The 12,348-nt window shown below is 67.0% G+C and overlaps 4 protein-coding genes across 4 annotated transcripts in view; 2 read left to right on the top strand and 2 right to left on the bottom strand.

Moving 5' to 3' along the window:
* Positions 1-246: 246 nt before the first annotated feature.
* On the bottom strand, positions 247-1,168 carry EMIHUDRAFT_240710 (hypothetical protein; the record flags this gene model as incomplete). The annotated part of the gene is made up of 3 exons (XM_005774323.1): positions 247-286; positions 392-885; positions 935-1,168. The coding sequence occupies 3 exons, from the start codon at positions 1,166-1,168 to the stop codon at positions 247-249; spliced, it is 768 nt and encodes a 255-aa protein (XP_005774380.1).
* A 2,013-nt stretch (positions 1,169-3,181) lies between these two features.
* Positions 3,182-3,962, top strand: EMIHUDRAFT_240708 (hypothetical protein; the record flags this gene model as incomplete). Its single annotated transcript, XM_005774322.1, has 2 exons — positions 3,182-3,307; positions 3,585-3,962. The coding sequence occupies 2 exons, from the start codon at positions 3,182-3,184 to the stop codon at positions 3,960-3,962; spliced, it is 504 nt and encodes a 167-aa protein (XP_005774379.1).
* Positions 3,963-5,209: 1,247 nt separating this feature from the next.
* Positions 5,210-9,588, top strand: mutS (DNA mismatch repair protein muts). Its single transcript, XM_005774321.1, has 10 exons — positions 5,210-5,363; positions 5,449-5,492; positions 5,563-5,953; positions 6,118-6,207; positions 6,550-6,756; positions 6,844-7,443; positions 7,647-7,826; positions 7,900-8,100; positions 8,135-8,637; positions 8,862-9,588. The coding sequence occupies exons 1-10, from the start codon at positions 5,268-5,270 to the stop codon at positions 9,313-9,315; spliced, it is 2,766 nt and encodes a 921-aa protein (XP_005774378.1). The 5' UTR covers positions 5,210-5,267; the 3' UTR covers positions 9,316-9,588.
* A 2,590-nt stretch (positions 9,589-12,178) lies between these two features.
* The window catches only part of EMIHUDRAFT_240704 (hypothetical protein), a gene marked incomplete at both ends in the record, with an annotated part of 2,936 nt that continues 2,766 nt past the window's right edge, over positions 12,179-12,348 (bottom strand). The window contains one exon of the mRNA XM_005774320.1: positions 12,179-12,283. Coding sequence (XP_005774377.1) covers positions 12,179-12,283 — 105 coding nt within the window. The remainder of the gene's footprint in view (positions 12,284-12,348) is intronic.

Below are 12,348 nucleotides of genomic sequence, written 5' to 3'. Positions count from 1 at the left end.
AGAGAGGTAAGGGTTTGCGTAAACTTCTCTCTGTCCACCGCACAACACCTGACAGCTTGACACAACTGCCGCCACAGGCGTCGTTGGCGCACTTACTGAGCGGCAGCTGTGCTGGAAAAACAAGGAAGAGGCGCGTTACTTCATGCGGAAGCTCGACAAACACACACAGCAAAAGAGTCGAACGGGCGGCGCCTGACTCAAAAGACACAGCCACATTCCGGTGGGGCATCCCTCACACTGCCCCCGTCACCCGGCCTCTAGTAGCTCCACGCCTGATCCTACACTCCTGCCCATCGCGCCCCGACTATCTCGCACAGCCACGAGGGGCCTCCCGTCTCGCCACCTGAACAGCTTCATCGCAGCAGTCACGAGGAGCGCGCGAGATCTCAACCTGCCATTTGCCCCTTCGCGCTCGGAAAGCCGCGCGAGCACCGCCTGCTGCTGCTCCCGCCGGATCGTCGCGCCGCTCGCCGCGTGGTCCTCAAGCGCCCGCTCAAAAGTGCTCCGGAAGACCCACTCGAACTCGGCCAGCATCTGCGGCACCATCACCTGGTCCGCCTTGCCCGTGAACTTTGCCTTCTCGATCGCGCGGCACGCCTCGTCGAGCACCTCCCTTGGCGACAGGGAGCTCTCGCGCGCCATCGGCGCCGCCCCCCCGATGTCATACACCTTTGCACGGGCCGCCTGCGCCTTCCGGAAGCGCTCTGGCAGCGCTTTGCCCTTCTCCGCCGCCTGCCTCTCCGCCGCCGTCAGGTGCGCCAGCACCGTCATGGCCGTCCCCTGCTCAAAGATGCACCAGCCCCGGCCGCCATCGCCCTCGTACGGCGTTGGGTTGTACGCCCCAACGCCGGTAAGCGCGCCGGGAGGCAGGACCATGTCGCGCTGCTGAATGACAGAGGTGCCGGTCACGCTCGCGTAGGAAGGACCCCATCACTTCGAGGCCCCTGTTGAAGATTCGCTTCTCCTCCTCTGTTCTAGCCTCCCCGTTCGGCCCTCGCTGCGGCAAGCTGGCAAAGTCCCAGAAGAGCCCCGCCTCGCCAGCCGCCGCCGTGTCAAAGAGGAGGAAGCGTCGGACGGCGGCGAGGGTAGTGCCGTGAGGGTCCGGGTGCAGAGCCGTCAGCCAGCCATGGGAGAGGGAGAGGATCGAGCGGTCGCCACGCAGGAGCATGGCAGCCGCCTCGTCGCACGGCACCACACACACACACACACAGAGAGAGAGAGAGAGAGAGAGAGGGAGAGAGAGAGAGAGAGAGAGAGAGAGAGAGAGAGAGAGAGATACAGAGAGAGAGCTAAAAGACAAACAAAGGGTCCAGACACACACAAGAAAGAAATGCGTAAGCGCCGAGAACACTGATGACATAGACTGATGAAAAAGGAACGCGCCCCCGCTCGTGAGCGGAGCTCCAAAAACCTCCCACCGGAGTGCCCGCCGCGTTTTGCCAAGGTCCTCGTTCCCACTCCTCGCCCACGCAGCAGCTGGCCTCGACGTACCGCATCGCCGAGCCTCTACCAGCATTCTCCCTCACCTTCAGGCTACACACACAGATGTCCGAGCCTCAGCCGGAAACGCCGCACAACCCTCTTCTTCAGGCTGCGGACGCACCGTCTGCAGCAGCCCTGCAAGGCATCGAGTCGCCGGGCGGTGCAACGACGCACAGAGCAGCAAGAAAAGCTGCTGCGGCACGCTTGGCTCGGCAGAGGCACAAGGGTTTTATCAATAGCCTGGAAGGTGCGATCTCGGCGAGGCGGCGTCGGATCCATGTGCTCAAGCGGAGAAAGGAGGACTACGCGGCGACAGCGGCCGCGCACATGATACGCGGCCTCCAGGCCCACCTGGACCCCGACCGGAGCCTGATGCTGGAGCGATGGCTCCGGCGCTCGCCTACGCTGGCGGCAGCGCTCCGAATGCCGACGGACGAGGCGTGGTTGCGGCAGCTCGAGCAGGCCGAGCAGGCCGCAGCGGGCGCATCGGACGAGCCGCCCAAAAAGCGGGGTGCGTCGGCGAAGGCTGCGGCTGCCGACACGAGCCTGGATGAGGCGCTCGCGCAGCAAGCCTTCCTCGAGGAGACGCTGGCGGCGGAGGACGAGGCGGGCTGCAGCAGCGACGAGGAGGAAGGGTGTGTGGTATCGATGGATGTCGACCTCGAGTGGCTGCTGCCGAGCCCGCGCTGGGTCGTCGCCGGCGACGAGGATGAGGAGCTCGAGCTCGAGGAGATTGAGCTCGAGCCGGCGCTCGAGTGGGTCTCTCTTGACGACACGTACGGCGACGGGCTGTCGGCGCTGTTGCAGCACTTGCTGGCACAGCGGCGGCCGAGCGTCAAGGCGCCTCCTTAGCCCGGCCGCTGCCTCCTCTCCTCTCCCCTCTCCTTCCTCTCCCCCTCGCCTACCTCTCAGCCCCCACCCGAACCTCAGGCGTGGTTGCAGCTGCGCGAGGAGATGCCGCACGATGACAGCGGCAAATGGACTGACCTCGCGACGCTTGAGGAGGATTTTGTGCTTATCAACACCGAGCACCTAACCGACGCGGCCTGCGCGGTGCAGCGGCGCTACAGCGCTCCATCGTCGATCGTGCAGCCTGCCTCGCCAGCCGTGCAGACGGTCTAATTAGCTCTTAGCATCGTCTAGCTCCAGGACGTCGCCAGGAACCACACGCACGTGTGCGTGTGTCGCTGCGGCAGCGAACCCGGTAGGTACCCGCGTTTCCCGAGCCACGCCCACGGAAGACGGATGCGAGACCGAGAGACTGACGAGAGCGTGTCCACAGAGGGCTCACTTCTACGTTCTACCTTTTCTACAGCTCTCCCGACCCGAGGCGAAGCAGTCACAGCCAAAAAGGTGCGGAGACGCACTGTCCGTGCGCGGGTGTCTCTGTGTGAGGTGTGTCTGTGAGCAAGTGTGTGAGCGCTCGCCGGGTGCCGGCACCAACTTGGAACTTGATTCCCGGATGCGCGTCTCCCCCTCCCCCTATGATAGGGCCTATGTGCCGCCACCCCCCTCCAATCCGTAATTCCGTAAAATCGTAATTCCGTAAAATCGCGCGAAAAGCGGCGCCCTAAACGGGCTGGAAAGCGGCCCCCAGCCGCATGGGAGCGTGCCCTAGCTAGCGGGCGGCGTTAGACGTACTTTTCCGGCGTGAACTAATGACTTTCGGCGACGTCCGTTCCCTTGGACACGTCGACACATGGCACCGACGCAGCTCAGCATTGTGCTGGAGCGCCTGCTCAACGAACTCGGGATAGCCGACCTCAGTACGTTCGAGGCTGAGTGCTCGACGCGATCCGAAGCACCGCTGCAGCCGCAGAGGCTGGTGCGGCGGCTTATGCCAGCTCGGCCACGAGCAATGTTGTTGTGTGCCCAACCGGCACTGCTACCGCTGGCGCAATCTCTGTTCAGCACATGGGGCAGCATCTCCCGCACTCTCGTCAGCACCCAGACGCGCAAACCACGCTAAAGGGCTCAGACATCCATGCAGCCGCGAGTAGTGCGACTGCTGAGATGCTGCCCCGGCAGGAGTTGGAAGAGAAGTTGCGGTCACAGACCAAGGAGCTCGCTTCTGAGCAGCGCTCTGCGAGCGCTGTGAAGAGAGGGCACTCGCGTCGGCGCGGGATGAGCTTGCTGCGGCACAAGAGCTGAGGCGCTCCGACTGCGACAACCTGAGGAGAGCGCAGCAGGCTGCTAAACGCGACATCAAAGCGGCCGAGCGGATGGCCGACCAGGCAAATCATGCAGCTCGAACTGAGTGTGAGTGGCGTATCGGTGAGATGCGGGCCAAGATGCAGGCCGAGCTGCGCGAGCAGCTCGACGCGCTGCAGATTTCGATGGAGGCAGAGGCGAGGCGCGCTGATGCCGCAGAGGCGGAGAGGTCAAGGCTGTACGACAAGATGGAGGGGATTATGCGCACGCGTGAGGGGTTCATAGACGCACTCGCAGAGGCGCAGCGCAAGCGCCGCGAACATAGTTAATACGTAGCGTTACAGTCGTACGGTCGTCGACCCTCCCACCGTGTGGGCCGCCCGGACCCCGGAGAGCTGCACGAGCGCGTGCAGACAGCGTTGCGCGAGCATTGGAGAGGCCAGCCTCCGGCTTCTCAGCGTGTCGCGAGTGCTGGATCTCTGTCTGCCTGGTAGAGAGCTGGGTGTGATGCTGATGGGGGGCGCTCTGGTGGCCTTGCTTACAAATTTACGGATTTACGGATTTACGGATCCACCCCTCTCCCTCCCCGTCCCGTGACCCGGCCGTGAGACGCGCATCCGGGAATCAAGTTGGCGCCGGGTGGACGGTGCGTTTTTGACGCGTAATTTTGTGCGACGTCTGTGCGCGCCCCCCCGCGCGCCGTCGCCGGCACTGTGCACAGTGCACTGTGTGGGCTGCTGTGTCAGGGTTGAGAGGATTTTACGTTCCTCGACTTTCTCCAGTTGCGAGTAGTTGCAAAAAGTCTACGGCCCTGTCAGTGTCTGAGCCCCAAAACCGCGGATCGCAGGCTGATCGCTCTCGCTGTCGCGCACTTGGCCAGCTGTGCGTCTCGCTAGAGCTTAAACTTGACTCGTTCGTCCGCGTCGAGCGATGCGTACAGGGCGTAAACCTCGTCGGCAGAGCGGAACGTACACCGCAGCGTGACCGACCGGAAGCGCCCCTTGTCTCGCCATCGCACCTCGACGGGCCTGGCAGGGGCGGCCGCCTCGGCGAGCTTCTGCATATCCGCCACAAAGCCGTCGTCCCCCACCGTCTCGCCGATCGCCTTGATGTCCATCCGGGCGGGATAGTCGACGAGCGTACGCAGGGAGCCGGTGCCGTCCAGATTCGGCATCTCGGCGCGCACGCAGAGGTGGCGGCAGAGGTGGCGCGGGCGATGCGCTCGCAGGGCGGCGGCGGCGGCGGGGCGCGCCGCTGGCAGCGGACGCAGCGCCAGCGGAACGAGGGCGAAGAGCAACGACATTGAGGCTCGCGCCGGGCTCGCGCCGAGCGCGCGGGTCTGCTCCGCGGGGAGCCGGGTTTCTTTTCGGTCACTTTACGGGAAAGGATTAAAGAACAATGCCGCCAGCGGAGCAGAAGAATAGGAGCAGAAGAATAGGAATCGCAGCATGCGCGGGTCAAGGCTTCAAAAAGAGGCATCCACGGGTCGCCGGCCATGTACGAGAATCCCATCCAATCTCCTTGAGCAACGAGGGAGAACAGACTTGGGAAAAAAAGCCCGGCATAACCCGCGAAAAGCTGTCGTTGGCTGTCGTTGGCGCCGCTGTCGTTGGCGCTGCTGCTCGGCAAGCGGCATGAGCGCCCTGTACCTGCTTGGCTTCCGAGACGATGAGCGTGGCACCGAGGAAGTCACGTCCTCCGAGGGAAAGACCATCCTCTCGCATAAGAAGGCGGCCCGGCCCGCAGCTGCGCGCGACCAGCCTGCGAGAAAGAACCCGTCGCCCAGCCCCCGCTTCTGTGTGCCCCCACTCTCAGGGTCTCGGCGTCCAGCCCGCCGATCTCATCCGGCTGTACGACCGGTGCGCTCGCCGCCGCCGTGATGCCCCGAACGCGTGGCGATCGCAGCCCCGTCGCTCCGCGCGCCCGCAGGAGGGACCACTACGTCGCCGTCGGTCGCGACGCCGACGCCATCGCGGCCTTCTACTTCCGCTCCTCCTCGGCGGTGCGGCACTGGAGCGACGGTGACGGCCGCACGCCCTACCTCGCCATCAACAAGAAGATGGCTGCCGAGGTGATGCGCGCCTGCCTGCTCGTCCAGCGGCGCCGGCTCGAGGTCTACTCGCTCGACGGCGCGCGGTGGGTGCTCTCGCGGCGCGGCTCGCCGGGCAACATCTCCGCCTTCGAGGAGGAGTGCCTCCGCGACGGCGAGCTCCCGCCCGACGCATCGACCACCATCGCCGCCGTCCGGCTCGGCCGGACCGCGGGATCAAAGGGATACTCGGGAAACGCTCGGCTGGTCGGCGTGTGCTTCGCGGACGGGGCGCGCGCTGCCCGCCCGCAGCCCGCGTCTCCCCCACCGTCCGCCTCTCCCCCACCGCCCGGAGCCTCCCTCTCCTCCGCACCCGCCCGCCTCTCCCTGCGCCCCTCGCCCCTCGCCTCCCACCTCCGCCTGGCCGCCCCTCGCCCCCTTCTGCTCGCCCGCAGGCGTCCCGCTCGCTCCGCACGTCCGAGTTCGAGGACGACGAGAACCTGTGCACGCTCGAGTCGCTGCTCTGCCAGCAGGGGACGCGCGAGGTCCTCCTGCCCGCCGAGCTCGAAGCCGCCGACCGCAAGGCCCTCCTCAACATGCTCGAGGCGACTAATTAATCAATCAATCAATCAATCAATTAGCCCTCCTCAACATGCTCGAGGCGACTAATTAATTAATCAATCAATCAATCAATCAATTAGCCCTCCTCAACATGCTCGAGGCGAGATATGGGGAGATATGGGGAGATATGGGGAGATATAGCCTCCTCAACATGCTCGAGGCGACCGACAGCCGACGCCCCCTCTCCCAACCTCTCTCCCCCCGCCCCACCCCTCTCTCCCGCCGCTCTGCGCCACCCCTCTCCCCGCGCGCCGAAGGTCTGCGAGGTTGCGGTGACCGACGCGCCGCGCGGCGCCTTTGCGCAAAAGCACGCCGAGCAGGACCTGCGCCGGCTGGTCGGCTCGGAGCAGCCTGTCCACGCGCGCGCCTTCGAGACGCAGCAGCAGCTGCCCGTCGGCTGCTTCAGCGCGCTGTGCCGCCACCTCGACCTGCCCTCCCTCACCGAGTCGCACGGCCAGTGGGGAATCGAGTGGGTGAACGCCACGTCGAGCGCGCACTTGGCCAGGCCCTCCGGGGACACACGCCTTGACACACACGCCCTGCCGTCTCTCTTGCCGCAGGTCGAGCCGCGGGAGTTTGTGAGACTCGACGCGTCGGCACTGCGCGCGCTCTCGGTCGAGCCGCAGCCCAACGAGGCGGACCGCAACGCGAGCCTGTACGGCATCTTTGCGAAGACCAAGACGGCGGGCGGCGGGCGGCTGCTGCGCAAGTGGCTCAAGCAGCCGCTGCTGTCGCCGCACGAGATAGAGCACCGCCTCGACCTCGTGCAGACCTTCGTCTCGTCCCTCGAGCTGCGCGCGACGCTGCGAGACACCTGCCTGCCCGCGATGGGCGCGCGAGCCGGCTCGAGCCGGCTGCGGCGGCCGGCCGCGTGCGCGCGACGCCGTTGCGGGTTGTGCCCCCTGGTAGGTGCGGACCTTGACCGGCTGCAGCGGCGCCTCTTCTCTGGCCGCGCGACGCTGCAGGACGTGGTGCTGCTCTACTCGCTGCTGGGCAGCCTGCCGCGGCTGCTGTCGGCGCTCGCGGGCGGCGGCTACGCCGAGGGCGGCGAGGGCGAGGGCGAGGTGGACGGGCACACGCTCGTGCAGTCCGCCTTCACCGAGCCGCTGCAGGTGGTGCACGAGAACTTCGAGCGGTACCGGCAGCTCGTGCACGCTGCGGTGGACCTCGAGGCGGCCGCGAGGCGCGAGCGCCGTTCTCCGACTGGCGCACGCCCCCGCACGCCCCCGACCGAGCTGCACCCGTGTCGCAGGCACGAGTACCTGATCCGGCCGCACTTTGACGAGGCGCGACGCCCGGGCCTCGGCCAGCCCCGCGGCGGTGAGAGGACGGCGTGTCCCTTCACGGACGCCGCTGTGAGCAGGAGCTCGCGGGGCTGGGCGCCTCGCGGGACGAGACGGTCGCCGAGATCGAGGCGGCGCACGAGGCGCTGTGCGAGCGGCTGGGCGTGGACGAGGGGCGCGTCAAGCTCGAGAAGGGGGCGCCGCACGGCTACCACTGCCGCGTCTCGCGCAAGGAGAACATGACTCACAACTCGCTAGTAGTGATCCACAAGACACGGCCACGCGGGCGAGGAGCACGGCCTAACCCCGCGGCTCCGCCCCCGACCGGCGCAGGACGAGAAGCTCATCCGCGACGCGGACGGGGTCAACGTGCTCGGCACCAAGAAGGACGGAGTCGCCTTCCGCGACAAGGCGCTCGACAAGCTGGCCGCGCGGTACAAGGAGCTGGCCGCGCACTACCAGACCGCGCAGGCCAGGCCACAGAGGCCGCTCTCTCGCCGGAGAGGAGCGCGTGCCCGTCTGATCCCTCCCGCTGTGTGCCCCCCTCCCCCCCCTCTCCCCGCCGCAGGGAACGCTGGTCACAAAGGTCGTCGACACCGCCGCCACGTTCTGCCCGCTCATCGCGGAGCTCGCCGGCCACCTGACGAAGCTCGACGTGCTCCTCGCCTTTGCCGCCGTCGCCGCGTCTGCGCCCGAGCCGTACGTGCGCCCGACGCTGCTCCCGCCCGAGGCGCCGCGCGCGCTGCGCATCGACGGCGCGCGCCACCCGTGCGTCGAGCGGATGGAGTCGGCCGGCGGGGGCACCGGCTCCTTCATCAAGAACGACGTCGCGCTCGGCGACCACGCGGCCGACGCCGAGGTCCCCTCGCTGCTGCTCGTCACCGGCCCAAACTGCGGCGGCAAGTCCACCTACATCCGCTCGGTCGGCGTGTGCGTGCTGCTCGCTCAGGTTGGCTGCTTCGTGCCGGCCGACGCGATGGAGTTCTCGCCGGTGGACGCGATCCTCGCGAGGGTCGGCGCGGGCGACATGCAGTCTCGCGGCGTCTCCACCTTCATGGCGGAGATGCTCGAGTCGGCAACCATCCTCCGCGCCGCCACCGCCTCCTCCCTCGTCATCATCGACGAGCTCGGCCGCGGCACCTCGACCTACGACGGCTACGGCCTCGCCACCGCCATCTGCTCGCAGCTCCTCGCGCGCCGCTCGCTCACGCTCTTCGCCACGCGCGCGCCCGCCGCCGCGCCGCCGCGCCTCGCACCGCACTCTCCTCAGCAGGAGAGCCCTCGCCGGTGCGTAGGCACTTTCACGAGCTGACGGCACTGGCCGACAGGGAGGCCGCCGTCGGCAACCGCCACGTCGCCGCGCACGTGGACGGCGACGACCTGACCCCGCTCTTCAAGGTGCAGCCCGGCCCGTCGGACCAGTCGTACGGTGTCGCCGTCGCCGCGTCGTGCGATTTCCCGTCCTCGGTGGTCGAGTCGGCCAAGCGGAAGCTCGCAGAGCTCGAGTCGGCCACGGTCGGCGGCGGTCCGGCCGCGGACGCCGCGGACGCCACGGCCAAGCGCGAGCGGCTAGCGAGCGTCACAGCGGAGGAGCGCGCGGCGGGGACGGCCGAGGTGCGGCGGCGGCTCTTTGACTTCGGCATGGACACGCCGCAGCTCTCCGAGTCGCTGCGCGCGTCCACCAACCCGTACGTGCGCGCGCTCCTCGAGGTGGCAACTGCGGAGGTTGCTGCCGAGGCGGGCGTGTGATCGCAATCGATGTCCCATCCACCAATAGGAGTGTTCACTGCTCACATACGGGTAGTTGGTCCTAGTAGTTCACTGCACGCGGGGTGACTGTGCGCGCTTGCGGCGTGTGGCGGGGCGAGCGGCGAGCGCGAGGGGCACCCATCCCCCCCGCCCCAGCGCGCCAGCCGCACGCGCCACAGCCGCCCGCGCACCCCCGGAGAGACACGAGCGAGGCGCCACGCGAGAGGTGGAGAGCCCGAGTATCGTATCGATCAAATTTTGTACTGGGTATGACGCGCCGTCTACGGACTACGCCAAAATGCTGCGCCGCGCCGGCCTCAACGCGATCCCAAACATGGTGCTCGAGCCGCGCCACATCAAGCTTCAAGGGGGTGTCGCGCCCACCTCGCAGCTCTGCGCGCCGCCGCAAAGGCCAAAGCGGGAGCACCTGCTGCTGCTCGCCAACCAGGAGGAGGTGCCCGCCGCCGTCGCCGAGCAGAGATTGCGCGGGTGCGGGTCTCTCTGACAAAATTGACATTAGGGTTGACACTGTGTTTTCGGCTCATGAAAATGTTGAGACACATGTCTGCACGTGTTTACGCAACTCTGAGTTTCGCGCCTGTCCTGCTTCGGTGTATTATGCTGGACTCTCAGGCCGTCAGGGAATACAGTATTGGGCCATCCCCACCGAGCACCGTACATCCCCCCATCCCCCAACCCCCCACCCACCCTCGCCGCCCGTCCCCACCGTCGCTGTGCGTCATGCTCCGCAACCGCAGGCTCTGTTGCTCTCTGCTGTGCTCGTGCGGCGGTCCCGACGGGCCCCGCGCCTAGCCTTGCCGCCCGGCCAGGGATGGAGAGGCTCACTAGTAGGAGCGCGCGATGCTGCGCTCCTCGCACACGGCCACCAGCTCAGGCTGCTCCTTGTTGTCCACGACGAGCAACTGCACGCGAGGGAAGGCGCGATGAGCATTGGTCAGGGGAGGGGCGAGTGGCGAGGGTGGCGTCTCGCGCCTTCAAGCTCGGGGCGGCCCCCTCCCTGAGGGCGGCGGCTAGCGCCTTGCAGCCCTCGTCGCCAATCTTGTTGCCCCACAGCTCGAGCCTCTCGAGCCGCGACGCTGCCCCCTCCTTGCCGAGGGCGGCGGCCAGCGCCTTGCAACCCTCGTCGCCAATCTTGTTGCCGCAGAGCTCAAGCTTCTCGAGCCGCGGCGCCGCCCCGCTCGCGAGGAGCTCCACCAGCTGCGCCGCCTTTGCGTCGCCCCAGCCGAGGAAGGCGTAGCTCAGCACGGTCGCCTTGCCAAACTGCGCCTTGAAGGCGTCCTCGTACAGCTGCTTCACGAGCGGCTTGTCGTCCTTGCCGTTGGTGAAGCTCTTCGTCTCCAGCTCCGCCGCGAACGCAGACGGCAGCAGCGGAGGGCGACGGCCGCCGTCCTGGGTGCAGTCCTCTCGGAGATCGAAGTAGTCGTTACTCCTCGCCGTCGCGCATCTTGCCGAGGTCGAGCGAGAGGTACCTGGCCTTAGTCAGGCTCGCCCAGGCGTTCTCGGTGGCGCACCAGCCGCGGTCAAAGTACTTGGCCACGTTGGTGCCCTCGGCCTGGTCCTCCGCCTTGTGGCAGTCCGGGAAGGAGGTCAGCCGCAGCACCCATGTCTTCGGGTGGGAGTAGAGCGTGCCGAGGCAGCCCAGCCCCTGCTTGAAGAGCGCGTTCTGCTCCTCGGTGCGCATAACGCCCTTGGCGGGGTCGGGGTGCTGGTGCAGCGAGCCGAAGTCCCAAAAGACGCCGAGCTGTGTGATGAAGGGGTGACTGAGCAGGGCCTTGAGCGCCCTTGCGACGCGGGAGAGGTTGGCTCCGCGCGGGTCGGGGTGGTCCTTGGTCAGCCACGGGTAGGAGAGCGTGGCGACGGGAAGCCCACCAGCACCCATGGTCGCCTCGACGAGGTCGGCGAGGGAGAGGAAGGCCTCTTTGGGCAGCGCCTGGCGGTGAGTCAGGACGCCGCCCGTCTCGGCGTGCGCTTGATGCTCCACTGCGCGTCGAGGAGGGAGAAGGCGCCGCTCGCGAGGACCGGCTCCACAGGTCGCCGCCGCCGTTCTTGCGCCACTGCTCCAGCTTTTCCTCGCTCACGCCGAGATCGGTGGCGGAGGGGAGGGCGGCGGCCGGCTGCGTTGGAGCGGCGGTGTCGGCGGGCGTCGGGACGTCGCGGCGGGTTGGAGGCAGGGCAGCGACTTCTCGAAGCAGGCGCGCATCGACTAACAGCAGTGAAACGGTCGCGACCCGGAGAGCGCCGTGGAGTTCATGCGAGGGACGCCCCCTCTTACCCCACCACCCCGCCCACTTTGTTTGTGTGTGGTCTAGGAGAGAAGTCCCCTTGCCCCACACACCACCTTGTGTGTGTGTGTGTGCGGGAGAAGTTTACCCTTGGTACCTTAAAGCCGTACAACAAGTGAACGATTGTCACTGAATACACAGGCCGCGCCGCCTGCCCGCCTCACACCCCCAACACCTCAACCTCCGCGCCCGCGTCTCCGTCTAGCGGAGCGGCCAGCGCTCCGCCGCCGCCTCCAAGCGACACCTCCACAAAGCCTCCCCCGCCGCCGCCGCCGCCACCGCCGCCGCCGCCGCCGCTGCGGCTGCCCTGCTGCGCAGACGGCTTGCGACCGCGTTGCCGCTGTCTGCTCGGGGTACCTGAAATGATGAGAATTGCAGTCAGTGAGTGCCGGCAATGAAGCAGTAGCAGCGAGCGACTGCAGAGGCCACAATGGAGGGGAATCAGCGGAACGTTTATGCCCTCTCGGGTGCTAGGCAGAGACCCTCTGTATGTTTTTGCTCCGCATCCAGGCCTCGAGATATGGGGAGATATGGCGAGATGGGGAGTCGGCATTCCGCAGCTAGGCTGGAGTGCCCCAGAAGCGCGCTCTCCACCAGCTGTGGCCCTTCGCCGCGTTGTTCCAGAGGTCGTGCAGCCCAAACAGCAGCAGGCCGAGCGACGCCACCTGGTTCACAGCTGGAGGTGTGAAGAGACGCCGTTCACAGGTCGTGCACAGCCCAAGCAGCAGCA

Source organism: Emiliania huxleyi, assembly GCF_000372725.1.
Source record: "Emiliania huxleyi CCMP1516 unplaced genomic scaffold EMIHUscaffold_314, whole genome shotgun sequence".
In the NCBI taxonomy this organism is placed as follows: domain Eukaryota; phylum Haptophyta; order Isochrysidales; family Noelaerhabdaceae; genus Emiliania; species Emiliania huxleyi.
This window is presented reverse-complemented; position numbering and strand designations above follow the sequence as displayed.

Excerpts from the sequence above, each read along its gene's own strand:
- mutS (XM_005774321.1), top strand. The coding sequence starts at position 5,268 with ATGAGCGCCCTGTACCTGCTTGGCTTCCGAGACGATGAGCGTGGCACC. Across the intron at positions 5,364-5,448 it reads CCATCCTCTCGCATAAGAAG|GGTCTCGGCGTCCAGCCCGC; the intron begins GCGGCCCGGCCC and ends CCCCACTCTCAG. Across the intron at positions 6,208-6,549 it reads GCCAGCAGGGGACGCGCGAG|GTTGCGGTGACCGACGCGCC; the intron begins GTCCTCCTGCCC and ends AAGGTCTGCGAG.